This window comes from Oryctolagus cuniculus, chromosome 2 (assembly GCF_964237555.1).
Source record: "Oryctolagus cuniculus chromosome 2, mOryCun1.1, whole genome shotgun sequence".
Lineage (NCBI taxonomy): Eukaryota > Metazoa > Chordata > Mammalia > Lagomorpha > Leporidae > Oryctolagus > Oryctolagus cuniculus.
In genome coordinates this window covers 170,581,468-170,606,487 of record NC_091433.1, presented here as the reverse complement: position 1 = coordinate 170,606,487, position 25,020 = coordinate 170,581,468, and the positions used below count along the sequence as shown (strand labels likewise).

General features: G+C 40.5%; 1 protein-coding gene across 1 annotated transcript in view; it reads left to right on the top strand.

Annotated features, from left to right (window-relative positions):
• The window catches only part of YIPF4 (Yip1 domain family member 4), a 29,116-nt gene extending 7,454 nt beyond the window's left edge, over window positions 1–21,662 (top strand). The window contains exons 2-6 of the mRNA XM_002709927.5: window positions 9,790–9,943; window positions 11,166–11,337; window positions 13,055–13,132; window positions 16,276–16,389; window positions 20,627–21,662. Coding sequence (XP_002709973.1) covers window positions 9,790–9,943; window positions 11,166–11,337; window positions 13,055–13,132; window positions 16,276–16,389; window positions 20,627–20,764 — 656 coding nt within the window. The 3' untranslated portion in view covers window positions 20,765–21,662. The remainder of the gene's footprint in view (window positions 1–9,789; window positions 9,944–11,165; window positions 11,338–13,054; window positions 13,133–16,275; window positions 16,390–20,626) is intronic.
• The last annotated feature ends 3,358 nt before the right edge of the window (window positions 21,663–25,020 follow it).

Genomic DNA, 25,020 nt, shown 5'->3' with positions numbered 1-25,020 from the left:
TATGCCACGGCGCTAGCCCTCAAAATATGCTCTTAATTTTATTTTTGCTGCACAAGTGTTCAATTCTTGGTTAAACTTGATCACACATGGATTTCATTTTCAGGTGAAATGAGATTATTTTTGCCTGTGCTCTTTTTGCTTACTAAATAAGAAAAAGTTTCTTCATACATATAAGTTGACAGCTACCAACAAAATGTTCATTGTTCGTTATATGGTGTTCTGGAAATTGTCTAGGGACAGATTTGTCAATCTCATCCTGAGTATACTGTCATTGCAGTGACGAAATCTTCCCTTTTCAAATTGAAGTTTTCAGGCTAAGCAGAAGATTTAGAGACAGAATCCCTTATACATACATTTGGGTTGAAAAAGAAAGGAAATTATTGCTTAATTTTCTTGGGCAGTTTTCCCAAATATAGTTTTCAGGAAGACTTGAAACTTACTGATGTTGTTCCTCACTCTGTGTCCAAATAGCAGTGGAAACATTTTTAAAATTTTTCATTTGCAATAGATTTTAAAAAATACTGTATCCTTTTAAATCCCATATTTATTTGTTGACAGTGTTCTCACTTAGGAAATGAAAAGAATATTAAATATTATGAAGGGATTGATTTAAAATTTGTATTTTGGGATAAGCATTGTGGCTCAACTGAGTAGGAAGTGCTTTGGGTCATCTGTCTCATTTTGGAGTCCCACTTCTGCTTCTGATCTTGCACCCTGGGAGACAGCATATGATGGCTTAAATACTTGAATCCGTGCCACCCATGTGGGAGACCGAGGAACAGTTTTTGGCTCTTGGTTTTGATGTGGCCCATCCCCAGCTGTTGGGGACATTTCAGGAGTGAAACAGTAGATGCGGGGCTGGTTTGGCATTGTGGTATAACGGGTTAAGCTGCCTCTAGCAATGTCAGCATCCCATATGGGTACCAATCCAAGTCCCGGCTGTGCTCCTTCTGATTCAGCTCCCTGCTAATGTGCCTGGAAAATAGCAGAGGATGGCTCAAGTCCTCGGGCACCTGCACCCACATGGGAGTCCAGATGAAGCTCCTGGCTTCTGGTTTCAACCTGGCTGTTGTGGCCATTTGGGGAATGAATCAGCAGATGGAAGATCTCTCTCTTTCTCTGTAACTCTGCCTTTCAAATAAATAAATCTTTAAAAAACAAAACTGTAGATGAAAGATTTTTAGTTCTCTGTTGCTCTGCCTTCAGATAAACAAATAAATACACTTAAAAAAATAAGTGGTTGGGGCTGGCGCTGTGGAGTAGCTGGTAAAGCAGTGCCGGCATCCTGTATGGGTCCTGGCTGCTCCACTCCCAATCCAGCTCTCTGCTATGGCCTGGGAAAGCAGTAGAAGATGGCCCAAGTCCCGGGACCCCTGCACCCACATGGGAGACCATGTGAGAGACCCAGAAGAAGCTCCTGGCTTTGGATTGGCGTAGCTCCAGCCATTGTGGCCATTTGGGGAGGGAACCAATGGATGGAAGACCTCTCTCTCTGCCTCTGTCTCTCTGTAACTCTGCCTTTCAATAAATCTTTTTTTTTTTTAAAAAGTGATTTACTCTGGATACTGTCCTATATTTGACAGTCAAGCTAGCTGTTTCTCTGATTTAACTTAAGTCAGCTATGCTTGTGGAGTAATTTTTTCCCCATCTGTAGCTAACTGTGCTGTGGGGATACTGGGATAAGTATCAGATTGCTGTCTCTGGAGTTCCTACGTGTTTGCTTCACATTTTCCTTTTCTACATGGAACAGAAAGTGTTACCAGAGTACATTTTTTTTTTTAAAGATTCATCTATTCATCGAAAAGTCAGAGTTACAGAGAGAGAGAAGGAGAGGCAGAGAGGTCTTCCATCCACTGGTTCACTCCTCCACCTGCCACAACGGCAGGAGCTGTGCCGATCCGAAGCCAGGAGCCAGGAACTTCCTCCAGGTCTCCCATGTGGGTGGAGGGGCCCAAAGACTCAGGCCATCCTCCACTGCTCTCCCAGGCCACAGCAGAGAGCTGGATTAGAAGTGGAGCAGCTGGGACTGGAACCGGCGCCCACACAGGATGCTGGTACTGCAGGCGGCAGCCCCACCTGTTACACCACAGCACCAGCCCAAAGAGTACTTTTTTAAAAAGTTCAAGGGGCAGGCCTTTGTCCTATCATTTAATGTTACCTGTTAAGATATCACATCCCACATTAGAGAATCTGGGTTTAATACCCAGCTCTGGCTCCTAACTCACACACCTTATGAGGCAAGGATGCTGGCTTAAGTAACTGGGTTCCTGCCACCTGTGTGGGAGACTTGGGTTGAGTTTTTGGCTCCTGGCTTCAGCATAGGCCCAGCCCCAGCAGCTGTGGGCATTTAAGGAGTGAACCAGCAGGTGGGAATTCATTCTCTATCTCTCTGTTTCTCTACCTGTCAAATAAATAAAAACTTATTTTTTTAGGCCGGCGCCACGGCTTACTTGGCTAATCCTCTGCCTGTGGCGCCAGCACCCTGGGTTCTAGTCCTGGTTGGGGCGCTGGATTCTGTCCCGGTTGCTCCTCTTCCAGTCCAGCTCTCTGCTGTGGCCCAGGAGTGCAGTGGAGGATGGCCCAAGTCCTTGAGCCCTGTACCTGCATGGGAAACCAGGAGGAAGCACCTGGCTCCTGGCTTCAGATGGGCGCAGCGCACCAGCCGTAGCAGCCATTTGGGGGGTGAACCAATAGAAGGAAGACCTTTCTGTCTGTCTGTCTCTCACTAACTCTGCCTGTCAAAAAAAAATTTTTTTTAAGTTCATGGGAAAATGAAATTAAGGTAAGTTTATTTTGGTGCAAAAGCATTGAAATCTGTGCACTTTTTTTCATAATAAGCATTTTCAATGAAAACCTCTTATACTACATTTGTAAGCTAAAAGTGTCTTTTTGAGACATAAAATTTTTTAACACAATGTTCCTCAATACATTCATTTATGTAATCTTTGGTTTAGATGAGGACTTTAAGTGGAATCCTTTCTAGAGGCCAGAGAATGATTGTTGAGGTCCTTTCTAACCTCATAATTGCAAAATCTCTAATGTGACTGCTGTGACTTCCTTATCTAAATTTCTTGGTGCTGGCATTGTGGTATAGTGGGTTAATCTGTCGCCTGCAGTGCCAGCATCCTGTATGAGTTCCAGCTGCTCCATTTCCAACCTAGCTCTCTGTCTCAGAAAGCAATGGAAGATGGCCTTTGTACTTAGGCCTTATGCTTGGACCCCTGGCTTGGGCTTGGCCCAGCCCTGGCTGTTGGAGCCATTTTGGAGTAAACCAGCAGATGGAAGATGTCGGATTGTCTCTGTCTCTCTCTCTTCAATCTCTGTCTCAGTGTCTATATATTTTTCTAACTCTGCCTTTTTTTTTTTTTAAAGATTCATTTATTTACTTGAAAGTCAGAGTTACACAGAGAGAGAAGGAGAGGTAGAGAGAGAGAGGTTTTCCATCTGCTGGTTCACTCCCCAATTGGCCGCAAAGGCTGGAGCTGCACCAATCCGAAGCAAGGAGCCAGGAGCTTCTTCCAGGTCTCCCACACGGGTGCAGGGGCCCAAGGACTTGGGCCATCTTCTACTGCTTTCCCAGGCCATAGCAGAGAGCTGGATGGGAAGTGGAGCAGCCAGGACTCGAACTGGCGCCCATATGGGATGCTGGTACTACAGGCGGTGGCCTTACCGGCTATGCCACAGCGCTGGCCCCATAACTCTGTCTTTCAAGTAAAGAAATAGATCTTTAAAAAAATAAAGAGGGGCCAGCACTGTGGCACAGCGGGTTAAGCTGCCATCTGCAATGCTGGCATCCTATATGGGTGCCGGTTCAAGTCCTGGCTGCTGCATTTCTGATCCAGCTCCCTGATAATGGGCCTGGGAAAGCAGCAGAAGATGGCCCAAGTCCTTGGGCCCCTGTATCCATGTGGGAGACTCGTTAGAAGTCCTGGCTCCTGGCTTTGGCCTGGTCCAGCTTGGACGTTATTGGCTTTTGGGGATGGAGGATGGAAGACCTGGGAGAAAAGATCTTCAGGTTCCTCTGGCTTTGGCCTGGCACAGCACCATCTGTTGGTGGCTGTTTGGGGAGTGAATCATCAGATGAAAGGCCTCTCTATCTCTCTCTCTCTCTCCATCTGCCTCTCAAATAAATAAATATTTTAAAAACCAGTAAGTGTATTGTTGAATCAAGGGAAAAAAAGCACTCTTTATACCTATGAGGGAGGGACCTTCACACAGTGTGTAGAAAATGCATAATATAGAAATGTGCATGGATTTCAAGATTTTTCACACCAAAATAAGCTTATCTTTTTTTTAAGACTTTTTTTATTTTTTTATTTTTTGACAGGTAGAGTGGACAGTGAGAGAGAGAGACAGAGAGAAAGGTCTTCCTTTGCCGTTGGTTCACCCTCCAATGGCCGCCGTGGCCAGCACACCGCGCAGACCCGATGGCAGGAGCCAGGTACTTATCCTGGTCTCCCATGGGGTGCAGGGCCCAAGCACTTGGGCCATCCTCCACTGCACTCCCTGGCCACAGCAGAGAGCTGGCCTGGAAGAGGGGCAACCAGGACAGAATCCGGTGCCCCAACCAGGACTAGAACCTGGTGTGCCGGCACCGCAAGGCGGAGGATTAGCCCGTTGAGCCACAGTGCCGGCCCAAGACTATTTATTTGAGAGGTAGAGTTACAGACAGAGAGAAAGGTCTTCCCATCTGCTGGTTCATTCCCCAAATGGCTGCAAAAGCCGGAGCTGAGCCAGTCTGAAGCCAGGAGTGAGAACACTGTGCAGGTCTCCCATGTGGGTGCAGGAGCCCAAGCACTAGGGCCATCTTCCACTGCTTTCCCAGGCACATTAGCAGAGAGCTGGATTGGAAGAGGAGCAGCAGGGACACGAACCGGCATCCATATAGGATGTCAGCATCTACTATGCCTCAGCGCCTGTCCCTAAGCTTATCTTTAAATTCCATTTTCTTCAAATTTTTTACTCACTCCCTTCATAAATTTTTGAAGTACCCTCATATTAGAAATGAAGTTATAGGCCGGCACCGTGGCTCACTTGGTTAATCCTCCGCCTGCGGCACCGGCATCCCCTGTGGGCGCTGGGTTTTGTCCCGGTTGCTCCTCTTCCAGTCCAGCTCTCTGCTGTGGCCTGGGAGGGCAGCGGAGGATGGCCCAAGTGCTTGGGCCCCTGAACTTGCATGGGAGACCAGGAAGAAGCACTTGGCTCCTGGCTTCGGGTCAGCACAGTGCTGGCCGTGGCGGCCATTTGGGTAGTGAACCGGTGGAGGGAGGACCTTTCTTTCTGTCTCTCTCTCTCATGGTCTATGACTCTGTTAAAAAAAAATATTATAAACTTTTTTTTTTTTTTTTTTTTTTGAGAGGTGGAGAACCACAAAAAGGGCCCATGATGGTCCCAGCTGGAGCCAAAACCAGTGGCAGGAATGCAAACCAAGTCTCCCATTCCCATGTGTCATCACCACTGCCTTTCAGGGTCTGCATTAGCAGGAAGCCAGTAGCAAGAGCAAGCATGGCCTTGAACCCAAGTTACCCTATATGGGGCACTAGCATCTTAACCACTAGGCCAAATGACCTCTGCAAAATGGAATTTTACTTAAATTCTACCTCTTTGATTTTCAATTTATATTAAGTATATTACTTTCTTATAGATTGATTTATGTGTTTGAAACACTTACAGAGAGAGATGGAAGGACACACACACACACACAGATATCTTCCATTCCCTGGTTCACTTCCCAAGTGGATGCAATGGTCAGGACTGACTCAGGCTGAAAGTGGGAGCCAGGTGCTTCATTCAGGTCTCCCATGTTGGTGGCAGGGGCTAAAGCACTTGAGCCATCTTCTGCCTTTTCTGGGCCATTAGGGAGCTGGATCGGAAGTGGAACAACCAGGATAGGAACTAGCACCCACATGGAATGCTGGCATCTCAGGCAGCAGTTTCATTCACCACACCACAACACCAGCCTGCCAGAGAATATTTTTTAACTGAAGATAGGGGCAGGCATTTGGCCTTGCTGTTAAGTTGTGCTTGGCATGCCCACATACCCTATCAGAGTGCCTGAGTTTGAGTCCTGTTTCTTCCTCTTCCAGCTTCCTGCTATTGCACACCCTGAGAGGCAGCAGGTGATGCTCAGGTTTTGGGTCCCTGCCCTATGTGGGAGACTCACGTTGAGTTCCTGGCTCCTGGTGCAGCCCTTGCAGACATTTGGGAAGTGAACTATATAGGGAATGAACCAGTGGGTGCGCGCTCTCTGTTTCTGTTGTCTCTCTCAAATAAATAAATAATAAACCTCACAAATGAGGTGATTCTTAAAAGCATCTTTAAAAAAAGATCAGTGCTAGCATTTACAGGGATGTTTTAACTGGGTAGAGAAGGTCAGTGACTTCAACAGTACGTATATTCTACCCTTAAGTAAACTCCCTTATAAAAACTTTATAAAATCATATACTATTTGACTTGAAAGAACTTTGAATAGGAAGCTGCACCCCAGAAACATTCATGATTAGCAGTCTTAATTAGTAGCTAACGTAGGACTTAGCTTCAGAATGTGGGCTTTTAATATAATTAATTGCAGGAGTTGTCATAACCAGACCAGAATGTGACTCATAATTGTTACTCATTAAAGTTTAAGCCAAGTTTTTTTTTTTGTTTTGTTTTTTTTTTGTTTTTTTGGACAGGCAGAGTGGATAGTGAGAGAGAGAGACAGAGAGAAAGGTCTTCCTTTTGCTGTTGGTTCACCCTCCAATGGTTGCTGAGGCCGGCGCACCGCGCTGATCTGAAGGCAGGAGCCAGGTGCTTCTCCTGGTCTCCCATGGGGTGTAGGGCCCAAGCACTTGGCCTATCCTCCACTGCCCTCCCGGGCCACAGCAGAGAGCTGGCCTGGAAGAGGGGCAACAGGGACAGATTCCGGCGCCCCGACCGGGACTAGAACCCGGTGTGCCGGCGCCGCAAGGCAGAGGATTAGCCTAGTGAGCCGCGGCGCCGGCCTACGCCAAGATTTTAATAGCAGTTATCAATACTTAACCTAGAATTTAGAGTACTGTGCAAATTAAGTTGTTTATATAATATATGAAAAACTTGGTTTTATTTTTTTTTATAAAGCAGCTAACTTTAGTATTGTTTGAAGATGATCTCCATAGAAGGAAGATCTGTGTTGAGTGTTCTGGTTTATTCTTGCCAAAATTTTTTTTCCTTTTTTTAAAGATTTATTTATTTATTTGAAAGAGTTACACAGAGAGAGGAGAGGCAGAGAGAGAAAGAGAGAGGGGTCTTCCATCCGATGGTTTACTCCCCAGATGACCGCAAGGGCCAGAGAGCTGTGCTGATCCGAAGCCAGGAGCCAGGAGCTTCTTTCCAGGTCTCCCACGCGGGTGCAGGGGCCCAAGGACTTGGACCATCTTCTGTTGCTTTCCCAGGCCATAGCAGAGAGCTGGATCAGAAGAGGAGCAGCCAGGACTAGAACTGGCGCCTACATAGGATGGCGGTGCTTCAGGCCAGGGCGTTAACCCGCTGAGCCACAGCGCCAGCCCCAAAATTGTTTTTCTAAAGTACTCCCTAGTTGTGTGACTTAACAACACTGATGGTTGTTTACTAATGCACATTTTCTGGTCTTACATAAGTCTTTTTCCACCTTACTTAGTTTCTATGTGACCTCAAGAAAATTTGTGATTATTCCCCATATTTTCCACCAGAAAATGTCAGATCTGTAGTACCAGTGTTACATGTAATATCTAAAATTCTGGGCATAACAAACGTGGGATTTATTTTTAATGTGGGTAACTATATCTCTTGACCTAAGAAATCATACACACACACGCATGCACAAATCCCCCCCCCCTTTTTTTTTTTTACTAAAACTAAAGATGAATGATGATTTACATTTAAAGTTTGCTGAAATACCAGAAGACTCTACTAATCAGATTTATCTAGAACTAAACATTAATATAAGAAGCACTTAACTTGTGTCTATGTGGGTGCAAACTGTTAAAATCTTTACTTAGTATAGAGTTGATCTTCTGTATATAAAGATAATTGAAAATGAATCTTGGTCGGCGCCGCGGCTCAATAGGCTAATCCTCCACCTAGCGGCGCCGGCACACTGGGTTCTAGTCCCGGCCGGGGCGCCAGATTCTTTCCTGGTTGCCCCTCTTCCAGGCCAGCTCTCTGTTGTGGCCCGGGAGGGCAGTGGAGGATGGCCCAAGTGCTTGGGCCCTGCACCCCATGGGAGACCAGGAGAAGCACCTGGCTCCTGCCTTCGGATCAGCGCGGTGTGCCGGCCGTAGCGGCCATTGGAGGGTGAACCAACAGCAAAAAGGAAGACCTTTCTCTCTGTCTCTCTCTCTCACTATCCACTCTGCCTGTCAAAAAAAAAAAAATAAAAGAATCTTAATGAAGAATGGGATGGGAGAGGGAGTAGGAGAAGGGACGGTTTGGGGGTGGGAGGGCAGGTATGGGGGGAAAACTGCTATAATCCAAAAGTTGTGCTTATGAAATTTATATTTATTAAATAAAAGCTTTCTATCAAAAATAAATATTCTAGCACCAAAAAAAGGCATACAAGCATGAAAAAAAGAAGCACTTAGTGTAGATATTTGATTATTTAAATAAGAGAATGCGTGAATAAATACATGAAAAAAGAATTTTACCTGCAGTCTTCCTTTTGTAAATAAATTATGTCTAATGGTTATTTTTTAAATTTATCTTATTTATTTGAAAGGCAGAGTTAGAAAGGGAGAGGCGGGGAGAGAGAGAGAGATCTTCCATATGCTAATTCATTCCCCAGGTGGTCACAGGCCAGGGCTGAGTCAGGCTGAATCCAGGAGTTCTCCTAGATCTCCCATGTCAGTGCAGGGGCCCAAATATTTGGGTCATCCTCCACTGCTTTCCCAAGCACATTAGCAGGGAGCTAAATCAAAAGTGGAGCCCATATAGGATGCAGGCACTGCAGGTGGCAGCCTAACATGTTTCTCCACAATGCTGGCCCAGTCTGATGGTTCTTAAATGTATACATATGTAATACCTTTAAAAAGAATTTGTCGTTATTTTGTCCTTAGGTACATAATGTATGTAGCAATGAATAGAATCCAAAATGATATTACATAAATCTTCCCTTTAAGTATTAGTTACTGTTGTTAAGTCTGGTTTTTTTTTTAAGATTTATTTATTTGTGTGAAAATAAAGTTACAGAGAAAATAGAGTACAGAAAATAGAGCTACAAAAAATACAGAAAAAAAAATAGAGTATAGAAAATAGAGCTACAGAGAGGCAGAGAAAGAGGACTTCCATCTGCTGGTTCACTCCCCAAATGGTTGCAGCAGCTGGCGCTGAGTTAATCCGAAGCCAGGAGCTTCTTCTGGGTCTCCCATGCAGATGCAGGGGCCCAAGCTTTTGGGCCATCTTCTACTGCTTTTCCAGGCCATAGCAGAGAGCTGGATCAGAAGTAGAATAGCTGGAACTCAACCAGCACCCATAGGATGCTGGTGCCATGGGCAGAGGCTTAGCCCACTGTGCCACAGCGCCAGCCCCATTGTTAAGTCTTAAATTCTGGAACCAGTCCAGCTAAATAAGCTGAGAAATCTTTTTTATGTCGTTTCACCTCTTTTATCTTTCATTCTCTTCTTGCAAAATAAGAGATGGTTTAAAAATATCAATTACAAAATTTGGAGGTTTTATACAATAGCAGATATTCATAGTTAGAAATCTTCAAGTTGTACTTCTTTTAGTTGAATATATGTTCATTTAAGATTTATACATTTTTATCTTGGCATACTTTTTTTTTTGTCTTCTTCTAAGATCTCAGTGGTTCAATAGCATCCCCAGATGTCAAATTAAACCTTGGTGGAGATTTTATCAAAGAATCTACAGCCACTACATTTCTGAGACAAAGAGGGTATGGCTGGCTTTTGGAAGTTGAAGATGATGATCCTGAAGATAACAAGCCTCTCTTGTATGTAAAAATAATGTTTTTTAGAACTAGTCTGTGGAATGATTGTATTTGTTCATGTTATTTAATGACAGATATGGAAAATATTAACCATTTGGGTCAAAAGCTATAGCAATGTTCAATTTTACTAGTAATTTTTAAAACTGAAATAAGTTGTTAATCTATTGAATGGCAAAAATTAAAAGAATGATGATTCTGTATAAAACACTGTGTATATATACAGAGATATACTCCAAATTTCTGGGACTGTCAGCTATCTCAAGTAATCATGCAGTCTAAAAAAGCAGGTCTTTTAGGTGCTAACTATTAAAATTAAGATGCAAGTCCAGTTAAGATGTCCAGAAAGATTCCCACTCCAGAATTACTCCTATAGAAATTGCGAAGCTGGTGATGAGTATAAAACTATAGGTAGACTTTCACTGTCTTCATTGTATTGAAAAATTCATTGTACTTGAAAAATTACCCATCATCTGGGGAAAAAAATGCAAAGCAGTTAACAGTTTTGGAAAAAAGAACGTATAGCTTTATAAGATGAAGGCATTACCAAGTTAATTGTTATGATGATTATTGGTAGATTATGTGCTTAGACATCCTTTGTTAATATCCCATAATTCATCAAATCTAAGGTGCTATAGATAATAAAGTGAATTTACTTTACATATTAATGAAAAAAAAGTGCTTCAGGTAGCAGAAATTGGGAACATCAGAGTTTTACCTTCGTAGTGTAAGGATGAGTAAGAAATGACACTTGGAAAGAAGTTTGCTATAGTTTGACACTGGGTGTGGGGTATTGGAAGAAAAAATTCCCCCTGAGAATGTAAACCTCAGGTTGGTTACATATAGTTGACAGTGTGAATTGTCAGTCTGGTCCCAAAAAGTCTCAAACAGGAAATTTTGTTTAAAGCTGTCTTAGATTGATGATAGTGTACCCCTAAGAGAATGATAGAAGGAAAGGCAGAAGTTAGAAGCACTGGGCTTCACTCCAGGCTAACAACAATTGTAAAACGCCAGTGATTATGAGATGTTTCCCAGTTTTAGAGAGGTTTAAGTGTTAACAGTGTACCAGTGTACCCCTTAGAATCACTGCAGTATGGTACTTCCAATGCAGATGTGTTGCTGACCTATAGAGACGATGCTATCATATTTCTACTTATTTTAAATTCTTTTGTAACTGTCTTGGTATTCAGAAGTGTGTGTTTTCAGAATTTTTCTTTTAAAATTATAGAGAAGAATTGGATATCGATCTAAAGGATATTTACTACAAAATCCGATGTGTTTTGATGCCAATGCCATCACTTGGTTTTAATAGACAAGTGGTGAGAGACAATCCTGACTTTTGGGGTCCTCTGGCTGTTGTTCTTTTCTTTTCCATGATATCATTGTATGGACAGTTTAGGGTAAGTATATTTAATTTGGTACAAATTCTAAGTCTTTGAAGAGTTTCAAAAATTAAATTTAGTTGAATATTAACTGTAACACATTATGGAAAATGCCTTACCTCTAATCATTATTTCTCACTTGCTCATCTCTAAAAGTGGTCCATAATTACTAAGTGAGGGGTACTAAGGTAATTAAGGATTAATGCTTTCCAAACTTTTCTACATTGATCATTCACATAGAAAGCATTAAGGCAAGTGGACTACTCACAGCTGACCAGAACTGACCAGTCACCAGAAGTTGCCTTTCTGATTTCCCAAAGGGAGAAGACTTTGAAACGTAACATGTAATACATAATTGTGTTTCTATTTCGTTGTCCTAGTCTCAGGGACTATCACAAAACACTACATGGACACGTCATACTCTCATATCCTCAGTTAAAGGCTATTGGGGAGGAAAAGAGAACTTCTTAGCACCGTGATTTGGAAGTGAATCTGTTTCATGTTGCTAGTAACAGATTACCACAAACCTTAATGGCTTTAAACAGCACACATTTGTGGTACAGAGGTTAAACCTCATGAGCACTAATTTGAGTCCCAGCTACTCCGCTTTTGATCCAGCTTCCTGCTAATGTGCCTTGGAAAGCAGCAGGAGGAACCCAGGTATTTGGGAGACCTAGATCGAGTTTCTGGCTTCAGCCATTGCAGACATTTGGGGAATGAGCCAGCAGATGGAAGCTCTCTAGGTAAATCTGCCTTTCAAATAAATAAACTTTTTTTAAAAACCACAGAATTATTCTTTTACAATTCTTGAAGTCTGAAGTCCAAAATGAGTCTTAAAGGACTAAAATCAAAATGTCAGCAGGACTGGTTCCTGTGGAGGCTCCAGGGCAGAATCCATCGCTTGCCTCTTTCACTTCCAGAGGCTGCTGGCGTTTCTTGGCTCCTGGCTGCATCCATGCAGTGTCTGTGTCTGTGATCACACTGACTTCTCTTCCACTTATACAAATCTCCATTTTCCTCTCTCTTTTAAGATTAGTTAGTCAGATAATCCAAAATAGCCTCCCCATTGCAAGACCCTTAGCATTTTTATACTAGTCCTATTAGTAGTCACCCTAGATCAGTAGTTTATATCAGTTACTCTGCTGAACACTGTAAAAACCATTGAAAATGAAAGGGGAGTTGGGTCTGCTTCCTAACACCTTCCTTCATGTACAGCATTTGTAGTTTCATCTGTTTTATATAACCTTTCACTTGTCAATGAGTTCTAAGGGGAAAAACAGAAGATTACTGTACCCCCATCGACTGGCACTTGGTTTGAGTTTGCTTGATGTTTTCGCATGATTGTACTGGGGCTAGGTATTTTAGGCACGAGTATCACAGAAATATGTTGTACCTTTCTGTGCCTACTAACGGGGGGTACCTGATAAGTTTCATTACTGATTATGATAACAGGATCACATGGTTGGGTGATGGGGTAGAATCTGTATGCTTCCTCTCCACTGTTTTTCTTGTTGACAGTTGTTAATATTGAATTTTCAGTTTGGATATAAGCTTGTATAATATATTGTATTTTTATTAAGTTTTGGAAAGATAGCTAAAAACTGCACAACTTCTTCATGATCTGAGTGAGATTCGGAATGTCAGACTATGTTACATGGCAGATAATTGAATTCTTGGAAAATTACTAAGTTATTTGGTATAAAAATATTAATGTCATGAATTTTTTCCCCCAAAGGTGGTCTCATGGATTATAACCATTTGGATATTTGGTTCACTAACAATTTTCTTACTGGCCAGAGTTCTTGGTGGAGAAGTAAGTAGTCAATTTTGAGAATACTCTTTGTTTTTTATGAATACTATAGATACAATCCTCAGCTATGCTAATTTTTACTGTTTCTTGTCTCAGGATTGCTTTTAAGTTACGCTACTTCCCTTAAGCTCATCATTATGTCAGTATTGTGCTTAATAAATATTACAAGGAAGGACAAGGAGAGAAAAGATCCTGTCCTACTTATCAAGCAATCTGTAAGCTTTTTAAGGAAGAATATGATTTGTTCTGTTACAGCAGTTTTCAAACTTTTGATATCAGGCTGCCAAGAGATTTCTTTTTTAAGATTTTTTTTACTTTTTAAAAAATTTATTTGAGGTGCAGTGAGAAAAAGAGGGACAGCTAGACACAGAGAAAGCTCTCATCTCCTGGTTCACTCCCCGAATGCCTGAAACAGCTAAAACAAGCTGGGCTGAGAAGGCAATCCAGGCGGCAGAAACCAATTACTCAAGTTCTCACTTCTGCCTCCCAGGGTCTGCATTAGCAGGAAGTTGGAGTCAGGAGCCAGAACTGAGACTCAAACCCAGATACTCCAGTGTGGCACATATGTCTTAACCACTAAGCTAAATGCATACCCCAAGATTCTTATTAAGATGTATTTATCAGGGCTGGTGCTGTGGTGCTGGCATCCCATTTGGGCACCGGTTTGAGTCCTGATTGCTCTTCTTCCAGTCCAGCTCTCTGCTATGGCCTGGGAAAGCAGTAGAAGATGGCCCTAATACTTGGGCCCCTGCACCTATGCAGGAGACCTGGAAAGAAGCACCTGGCTCCTGGTTTCGGTTTGACTCAGCTCGGCCATTGCAGCCATTTGGGGAGTGAACCAGCAGATAGAAGACCTTTCTTTCTGTCTCTCCCTCTCTCTGTCTGGAACTCTACCTCTCAAATAAAAAATAAAATCTTTTTTTTAATGTGTATTTATCTGTCATTTGAAAGGCAGAGTGACAGGGACAGATATGGAGGGAGGGAGAAGGAGAGAGAAACCTTTCATCCACTGATTGACTCTCTAGATGCCCAGGGTCTTGGGCCAAGCCAAAGACAGGAACCAGAAATTCCGTCCTGTTCTCCTACATGGATAGCCAGGACCCATGTACTTAAGTTGTCATTTGCCTCCCAGTGTGCACATTAGCAGGAAGCTGGATCAGAAGCAGATGTGGGACTCCATCCAGGCGCTTTGATATAGGATGATAGGATATGGGTGTCCCAAGCAGTGGCTTGGGCAATTGTACCATAACCCCTGGCCAAGATTTTTTTTTTTAAGATTTTATTTATTTGGGCGAAAGAGAGAACTTCCATCCTCTAGTTCCCTTCCCAAATGGCTGCAGTGGCCAGGGCTGGGCCAGGCCAAAGCCAGGAGCCAGGAGTTTCTTCCATGTCTCCCATGTGGATAGCGAGGCCCAAAACAGTTGAGCCATCTTCTGCTGCTTTCCCAGGCACATTCGCAGGGAGCTGGATTGGAAATGGAGCAGCTGAGACTTGAACTGGTGCCCACATTGGATGCTGGTACTGCAGTTAGTGGCTTTACCCACTGTGCCACACTACTGGCTCCCCACCAAGGTTCTTTATGTAGGTTATATATATTAGTATTTTCTGTTAGAAATTAAAATGATTTTAAATATTTATCTACTGAAGACTATCAATATACCAACTATATTTTTTAAATTAAAAATATTAAAAAAAAATTTATTTGAGAGGCAGATAGGCAGAGAGGGACAGGGACAGAAGCAGATTGGCAGAGAGAGTTACTATCTTCTGGCTCAATCTCCAAATACCCACAACCAAGCTGAGCTAGGAACTAGGAATTCCATACAGGTGTCCCACCTGGGTGACAGGAAACCAACTACTTGGTCCCTCACCAAATGTCTCCCAGTGTGGTATTAGTGAAAACCCAGAGTCAGGAGCAGAGCCAAGACTCAATCAAGGCACTCCCAGATGGGATGCAGACATCTCAAACAACATCATACAGGGGCCAGCATTGTGGCCACAGCCTTGTGGCACAGTCACCTGCAGTGCTGACATCCCATAAGACTAGTTGCTCCACTTCCAACCTAGCTCCCTGCTAATGTGCCTGGAAAAGCAACAGAAGATGGCCAGAGTGCTTGGGCCCCTGCACCCACGTGGGAGACCTGGAAGAAGCTCCTGGCTCCTAGCTTTGGATTGGCCAGTTCTGGCTATCACAGTCTTTTGAGGAGAACCAGTGGATGAAAGACTTCTCCCTCTTCTCAGTCTCTCTCTTTCAAATAAAAAAAAAAATCTTTAAAAAAATTTTTTTTTATTTGAAAGAGTAACAAAGAGAGATCTTCCATTCACTGATTCACTCCCTAAATGGCTACAACAGCCAGAACTGGGCCAGACCAAAGCCAGGAGCCAGAAGCTTCTTCTGGGTCTCCCATGTGAGTGCAGGGGCCCAAGGATTTGGCGCAGCTGCGGCCATCTGGGGAGTGAACCAGCAGATGGAAGACCTCTCTCTCTGTCTCTACCTCTCTCTCTAATGCTGTCTTTCAAATAAATAAAATAAATCTTTAAAAAAAAAAAGGCATAGTTGAGAGGAGAGACATTTTCCATCTGCTGGTTCATTCCTCAAATAGTTGCAGTGGCCAAGATTGGACGATGCTGAATCCAGGAGCCTGGAACTCCGTCTAAGTCTACCATGTGGACAGTAGAGGCCCAAGTACTTGGACCACCACCCGCTGCTTTCTGAGGCACATTAGCAGAGATCTGGATTGGAAATGGAGCAGCCGGGACTCAAACCGGCATCCATGTGGAATGCTGGCGTTGTAGCTTAACCCTTTGTGCCACAACACTGGGCCCAGTTGTGATGCATTTAAACCTCCTACCGTTAAACAGAAGTGGTTAAATGTGTAGTGTATTGTAGAGATGCACTGAACGTAATTGGATGTATAATGGCTGAAGTTCAAGAGAGAGAGGACTGGAAATGTAGATTTGAGTATCAGTAAATTGATGGTAACTGAAACCATGATCAGAGACTAGATAGTAATTTAAACTGTAATGGGTGAGATTTTACTTCCCACATTTACAAAAGTACAACAAAGAACATATGATGTCCAGTAGTGATTAAAATGAGTATCTTGATTTCTGTGATATTTATTTAAAATTTTTAAAATTCACAGGTTGCATATGGCCAAGTTCTTGGAGTTATAGGATATTCATTGCTTCCTCTCATTGTAATAGCCCCTATACTTTTGGTGGTTGGATCATTTGAAGTTGTGTCTACACTTATAAAAGTAAGTTATGTAGTATGATTCATATAAAGTAGTTTACTGTTTTGAAGCAGCAAAAGTCCTGTGGCAAAGAATATTGTCATCAAAAACAGTTGGTAGTATTTTGGAACACTGATTTTTCTAACTGAATTTTGTTATCCTCTTTTAATCACTGATAATTACAAAACAGGTGGGGAAAAACAAAGAGCTCATCAGTTTTCAGGATATTGTAGTCGCACTTTTTTAATGTTGAATTTTTTTTTTCTTTGTATATGATGAGTTTAGATTTTGTGGCTATTTAATTCCATTATACATTTATTTACTATCTGTTACTCTTGTTTGAATATTATCTTCCTTATCAAATATGGTAGGCATGGTTCTAGTACACTCAGTTTTCTTTCATTCAGAGATCAGGACTTCTTTACATGGTGTTAAGAGTAACATACACACATTTTAAACATTGACTGATACTATTGAGTATTAATAGGAATACAACTTAACTTTCAGTATTAATGTTGAACAACTTCAAGAAATAAATGGGTGTTTTAGCACATACATCTATATTATACCGTGAATGTCTTTTCCTTATGGAAATTGGAACATTTTAAAACCACCACTTGCAGAACTGCTGTTTTGTAGCTTCTGCACTAAATTTTTTTTAAAGATTTATTTTATTTAGTTGAATTAGAGACAGACAGACAGAGAGGTCTCCTATCCGCTGGCTCACTCCCTAAATGGCTGCATTGACTAGCACTGGGCCAGACTGAAGCCAAGAGCCAGGAGTTTCAACTGGGTCTCCCACCAGCCAGGACTCGACTGGTGCCCATATGGGATGCCAGCACTGCAGACAGCAGCTTAACCAGTTGTGCCACAGTACTGACCCCTCTGCACTAAATTTGTTTTTAGGTAGCCAGAGCAACTTACTTTTTATGAGATTTTACTTTAAGACTATAATTAATTACAGTAGAGAAGACGTAATGGTTTCTTTTAGAATTTGATCTAACAGGCCGGTGCCGCGGCTCACTAGGCTAATCCTCCGCCTAGCGGCGCCGGCACACCGGGTTCTAGTCCTGGTTGGGGCGTCGGATTCTGTCCCGGTTGCCCCTCTTCCAGGCCAGCTCTCTGCTGTGGCCAGGGAGTGCAGTGGAGGATGGCCCAGGTGCTTGGGCCCTGCAGCCCATGGGAGACCAGGAGAAGCACCTGGCTCCTGGCTCCTGCCATCGGATCAGCGCGGTGCGCCGGCCGCAGCACGCCGGCCACGGCAGCCATTGGAGGGTGAACCAACGGCAAAGGAAGACCTTTCTCTCTGTCTCTCTCTCTCTCACTGTCCACTCTGCCTGTCAAAAAAAAAAAAAAAAAAAGAATTTGATCTAACAGCTAATATTGATACCTAAGCATTAATCTTGAAAAGAGTTGAATTTCGAAACCATTTAGTAATGAAATCAAATTTAAAAGTATGCATAATGTCTGGTGTAGTGCTTGGCACAGACTAGACACTCAGCTGGTAGCTGATGTTACAAATATTATAAAAGAATATTTTGAGATGATATTTGTACATGAATACTTCAAAAGTTCATTTACTGTGCATTACGAAAAAAGTATGCTTAGATTTCCAGAATTTGGAGGGCCAAAATAAACTTCCCTCTTAAATCTGTTTTCTTTGAACTGTTTGAAGAACCTTCTTGTATTTGAACACTTAGGGACAAAGAAGCCTGTGCTTTCTTCTTTGTTCCAACCCTAAAATCTTTTTATTTTTAATTGATAGTATTAGAACTTCACGGAAAAGTTTTACAGTACAGGAACTATCTCATGCTGACCTTTAATTCTTCTAGTCTTATGAATATCATGCCACTTTACTGAATCATTTAGGATTACGTTCTGTTGTGTATTTTCTTAAATTAAACTCGTAGGATTATTTCTGAGTTCATTTCCAAAATTGCTAAAGCCATTGTCCTTTGGTCATTTTTAGTTATAAAGTTCAGCTGAAAGTTGGACCCTAAATTTTTTTTTGCAACATAGGAAAGTATATAAAATAAAAAACTATATCATTAAAAATTCAGAACAAAATTTTTTGTTTTTAAACTTCAGATTGTTCTTTGCCAAAATATTTTCCTATTAACAGTCTTCTATGGGTGGAGAGATATTGTATGTTTCTTAATTCAGTCGAAAATAATGTGTTGCAATACTCTTCATCACTTAATTCTATCGTTATAGTTTAATCTACAAGCATTGATTTTCTTTAAATCTTTATTACATATCAATTTTTTAAACTTTTATTTAATAAATATAAATTTCCAAAGTACAGCTTATGGGTTACAATGGCTTCCCCGCCCCCATAACTTCCCTCCCATCCACAACCCTCCCATCTCCCGCTCCCTCACCCATTGCATTCGCATCAAGATTTCATTTTCAATTATCTTTATATACAGAAGATCAATTTAGTATATTGATTTCAGTTCAAGTTCAGTTCACAATTTCAATTTCAGTTCACAGTTGACCATAATGATAGGTCTAAGAGTCAAAGAAATCACACAAAGACTAGTGTCTGCTAATACTAACTGATAGAATTAAAAAGGGAGAGAACGATCCAACATGGGAAGCAGGTTACACAGCAGACTCATAGAATGGCAGATGTCCTAAACAGCACTCTGGCCTCAGAATCAGCCCTGAAGTCATTTTGATCTGGCTGAAGAGCCCATGAGAGTATTTTAGGCATGGAAAGCCAAGACACTCTGGGAAAAAAAAAAAAAAAAAAAAAAAACCTAAATGAAAGATCTCTGCGAGTGAGATCCCAGTGGAAAGAATGGGCCATCAAAGGAGATACCTTCAGAGGGAAGAGAGAACTTCCACTTTGACTATGACCTTGTCTAAAAAAGATCGGAGTTGGCAAACTCAAGGGGCTTCCATAGCCTTGGCAACTCATGACAAGAGCCTAGGGTGATTACTGACGCCATAAACAAGAGTGTCAATTTGTTAAGTCAACAACAGGAGTCACTGTGCACTTACTCCTCATGTAGGATTTCTGTCCTTAATGTGTTGTACAATGTGAATTAATGCTATAACTAGTACTGAAACAGTATTTTACACTTTGTGTTCTGTGTGGGTGCAAACTGTTGAAATCTTTATTACATATCAATTTTTCAACCATTTATAATCGAAAAATCTAATTATGACATATATTTCCTTATTTTTTTTGTATGTTTGAATTACTCAATTCTGTAGGTTTTTTAGTTTTTAAGCACAGTAGAAAGTATCCCAACTACATTTTCAGTGTGCCAGTATTTATTTTATTACATGTATACCTGTGCTTTTTCTGAATTTTGCCCCCTAGGGGACATTTGGCATGTCACAGGTGTGGTATGTGTGTGCTGTTTAGGGAGGGAGGGTGGTTACTAACATATAGTGGATAGAGAACAAGGATGTTGCTAAACTTCTTACAGTGCACAGGACAGCACCCCACCACAAAGAGTTCCCAGCTTGAAATTTCAGTATTGCCAGGTTGAGAAACCTTGTTCTGTGCTAGATTGTGTTTCCATAATTCCCTGATTTCTTTCTTAAAAGTTCATGTTTTGGCTTATGCTGTAAAATGCCTTTTTATGACTGTACAAGTAAGTACTATGTAAGTCTCCAGTAAAAATTTTTAAAATTAGGTGTATGTATAATCAGAAAACTAATAGTATATTTTATTTAATTAAACTCTTGACTGAAAAGTGATCTGTTTTTCTCTGTTTCATTTAACTCTGTACTTCTACCTGTTTCTGGGAAAACACTGTGATAATAAACATTGTGTAAAATTTTCACTAGTTCTGTTTCTCTGTTTCTTCAAAAGAAAAAGAAAATTTTCCACTTTGCAGGGATCAGTTTTCTTTCAGCAGTTTGGCTTAGTAATAGTTCTTTCAAAAATTTCCCTACCTTAGTCACCAGGGACCCATGTTTTTGAAAGACTGATCATTGATTTCTTCCTTTAAAAAAATATTTGTGCAGAACTGAATGTAGTCCCTCATGTCTCTTCTTAATTGGCCAGCCAGGTGATTCTTAACGATTAGACAGATTTGATCAGGAAACACCACATTGACAGAAGGAAAGAACAGAGCAAAGATGAACATTCCTACTAAGGATTTATCATTCTTAATAAGTTTTAACACTTCCCACAATTGATGATTGATTTTTTAAAATACTGTGAACATTATTTTTACTCTGTGATATCCAAAAAGTCAATTAATTTGCTAATATGCTGCCTTTTGTCTTTTTTTTTTTTAAGCTGTTTGGTGTGTTTTGGGCTGCCTACAGTGCTGCTTCATTGTTAGTGGGTGAAGAATTCAAGACCAAAAAGCCTCTCTTGATTTATCCAATCTTTTTATTATACATTTATTTTTTGTCCTTATATACTGGGGTGTGAGCCAAGTCATACGTGAGTAGAAAAAGACAAATGTGTGTGTAGGCTGGGAATTCTTGGCCCAAGGGATTGAAGCAAACCTGTTGCTGGTAAAATTTTACATGTTCCAGACATAATGCAGGTTTAAGATCTTTCTACAACTGTTATTTGTGTTTAAGTAATTGCAGTTATCTGGGATGTTTTTGGTCAGAATGCTAAATTCTGTTCGATTCTTCATATTCCAGCAAATAAAATATAAAAGCATTGTGTTTTTAAGATTGTGTCAATATTCACATAAAAACTTGTGCCAAAAGCACCTGGATTGGTAATTATATTTCACATGAAGGGTAAATTTGATAACATCTTGATAACCTAAAAGTGCAATTCTTTTCCTTTAAAAAATTTTCTCCTGCATTGCAGATCCTGTAGATATATATTTATATTTATACATATATATTTATGGAATAATTATTCACAAAATATATTTCTGGATAGCCTAAAAATTAAGATATTTAATCTGATGCTTAAAACTTCATTTAAATTGGATCTTAATCTTGTTTATTTAAAAATTCAAACTTGTTTTTTAAATGGCATATAATTTTAAAAATAGTGGTTGTTGATATAGATTTAGTTTATTTGGATAAACTTTTAAAAACTATTTTTGAATGTCCAGACATTTAATTTAAAGTTTCTGTTAATCTTTCTGACAAAGGGGCAAGAAGTATAATGGATATGACATTTGGTAAAATCATGACTGTTTAGGAACACAAAATATTTATTGCACCAGTAAATATTTTAAGTGGTATTCCTAAATCAGAAAAGTTGTGGGAAAAAAACATCTTTAAGATTGTGTGGTCCTGAGCAATGTTACATGAAGTAGAAAATAATAAAATGCTTCCCAGCTGTATGTTTTGTTTTATAACATCTTGTCCTGTATTGCTTGATATTTAAACAAAAATTGGGTACTTCATAACAAATGTACAATTTTTGCTGAGGGAAATATTAAGACATTTTTGTTAGTGACATTTATATTGTGGATAATTTTATAGGTTCTAGATATATTTCTAATTATTACTACTTTGTAAAGTGGATAAAATGTTTTATTTATGCCCATGAACTAGAAAATACCTAATATTAGTAAATTATTCTGTTATCCTTTCTGAGCTCACCTGGAAGAGTTAACTGCTATCCTCAATATGATGACATTGCCATTGTTTGTTGTGTATGTTTTTTTAGCAAATTTACCCGTCAGAAAATATTCAGCACCTCTGAAACAAGCCTACAGATTAGCAAGAGATTAAACCCATCTTTCTTCTATTACCCAAATCCTACCCCTCCAATTAAAAAAAAAAGATTTAAAGTAAACTGTAGGGAACATGGGGAGCATGGAATAATGTGAGCTGGAATAATGTGGAAAGTTACACATACTGATTTTTTTTAAAACATCCTCAGGGAAACAAATTAGAAGCACCGGAGAAGCAGCATTTGAACTAATATGAAACAGTAAGGAAGGACATTTGTCATACTTGAGAATTCCTGATGTCAGAAATTCCTGATGCTTTGTTACAGCAGATTGTTGTATTCAGCATTCATAGTACTGACCGTGGAATCGAGACCAGGGGATGAAATTTTACTACACTATAAGTCAAGGTTATTGTTGGACCACCTCTGTCAAAAAATGGCTTAATTTTTTTAGCTGTTACTGCTTTTAAGGTATGAATTAAGATTTCAGTTATATGAATCATGTTTATTCTTAATGATACAGTTTAATAAAATGAGGTATTTATGTTCTAAAAAAGGCATTTAAAAATAGCATTTCATATTGGGAATTGCTTTTTATAGGGTATATATAATATTTATAGTATTTCAAAGTCAACCAGTGTCATTCATGTGATAATTAGTAAAGTAGTTAAAATAGATTGTCAGTTTAAAAACATGATTTTTTCGCTCTACATGAGGTGCAGTGCTGCTAAAATAAGCTGACCATAACAGTGTGCTGTCCTTGAATTTTTGTATACTATTGTTTTCTAAGTCATAATAATTTTAAATCATGATATCCAACATAATTATTAATTCATTAGTATTTTTAAAACAGCGGGCCAGATGTCCGTATGTCCTTTGTCTCTTCTAGTTGAGTATGTGTGCATTAGATGTTGTCAGTTGTAGTGCTCCTAGAGTGATAATCCTCCAATTAATGTGTTTGCTTCTGTTTCAAATTTGATTATAAAACAATTGAAATTTTGATTAAAAATCATCTATTTATAGTCAAATATTGTTACAAAGTAGTTTAAGAAGATTTGCAAAATTAAAGTCACTATAAAACCTGCTTTTTTAAAAAAAATTATTTGTTTATTTATTTGAAAGTCAAAGCATCAGGCAGAGAAAGAAGTGGGCAGGGAGAGAGAAGGAGAGATCTTCCATTGTCTGGTTCACTTCCCAAATGGTTGTAACAGCCCAGAAACTCCACCTGGATCTCCCAGGTGGCAGGAGCACAAGTCCTTGGGCCATCATTTGTTGCCTTCCCGGGCACATTAGGGAGAAGCTGGACCAGAAGCAGAGCAGCTGGGACTCCAACCAGCACTGTTACGGGATGCCGATGTTGCAAGAGGCAGCTTAACCCACTGTGCATAATGCTGGCCTCTCCTGCTTTTTTCTAAAGTCAAGACCTTTCTGTATATAATGATGATTCTACTCCCCAAATTCCCCAGATATTAATACAGAGTTCTAAAGTGGTGAAAATTTGCATTGACTTAGTTTGAAATAATTATTTTTAAGTATCTAAAATCTAATCATTTCTTTGAAAATTATTGGTGTAACAAAACATTGAATAAAATGTTTCCATAGTCTAATAAAAACATTTTTCATATACACAGGATTAGTTGATTTTTTTTAAAGATTTAGTTATTTATTTGAAAGTCGGAGTTAAATAGAAGAAAGGCGGGGAGAGAGAGATCTTCCATCTGATAGTTCACTCCCCAATTGGCTGCAACAGCTGGAGCTGTGCTGATCTGAAGCCAGGAGCCAGGAGCTTCTTCTGGGTCTCCAACGTGGGTGAAGGGGCCCCAAGGACTTGGGCCATCTTCTACTGTCCTCCCAGGCCACAGCAGAGAGCAGGATGGGAAGTGGAACAGCCAAGTGTCGAACCAGCGCCCACATGGGATGCTGGCACTCCAGGCCAGGGTGTTAACCCAGTGTGCCACAGTGCCGACCCCAAGTTGAATATTTTTACTTTTTGAAACTTTTTTAATTTGAAAGGAGAATGACAGGACAGAGAGATCTTCCATCTGCTGGTTCACTTCCCAAATGGCCACAACAGCCAGGTCCAGGCCAGTGTAATGTGGGTGGTAGTACTTGGGCTATCTTCCACTGCCTTCTCAGGTGCATTAGTAGGAAGCTGGGAATTGAAACAGTGCTCTGATGTGGGATGCAGCGCTCTGATGTGGGATTGAAAGCTGTAGCCTAACCTGCTGTGCCAGAAGATTGGCCCCAGATGAATATTTAAAATTTATATTTTTAATTAATGTACATTTTAGCCAGTTTTATGCTTCAGTAAATTGTGACACTTTGTTTTTCATGCCTCCCATAAAACAAGTCTTAATAGCATTGAAAATCATCCTCAGCAGTTCTCTGCATTGATACTTCATTTATGTAAACAACATAGTATTGTATTATTCTCCATAAATTTTTTAAATTGTATTCTTAGTCCTCATACTACTTTCCAATTTCCCTTTAAGAATTGAATTACAATTGCTCTATTCTTCATTTGTCTATTTTCTTAGCAGCATTTTACATGTCTGAAAATCTTTTAATAATTTTTTAGTATTTTCCTCAAATATGATTCTGGTCTGAAAAAGTAGATATTCTTATATCTGCACTTCAAATCATCCTTTCTGAAGGAAGTTCTACTTGTGAATATATTTTCTTTATAACATACTAGTGTACATTTTAGACTTTGCCATGTACATACTTTATGATATATGCAGTATTATGAAAAGAAATGATAGGGGCCAGCACCGTGGCTTACTTGGTTAATCCACCGCCTGCAGCGCCGGCATCCCATTTGGGCGCCGGGTTCTAGTCGCGGCTGCTCCTCTTCCAGTCCAGCTCTGTGCTGTGGCCCAGGAGTGCAGTGGAGGATGGCCCATGTGTTTGGGCCCCTGCACCCTCATGGGAGACCAGGAAGAAGCACCTGGCTCCTGGCTTCGGATCAGCGCAGTGCTGGGCGTAGCGGCCATTTGGGGAGTGAACCAACCAAAGGAAGACCTTTCTCTCTGTCTATC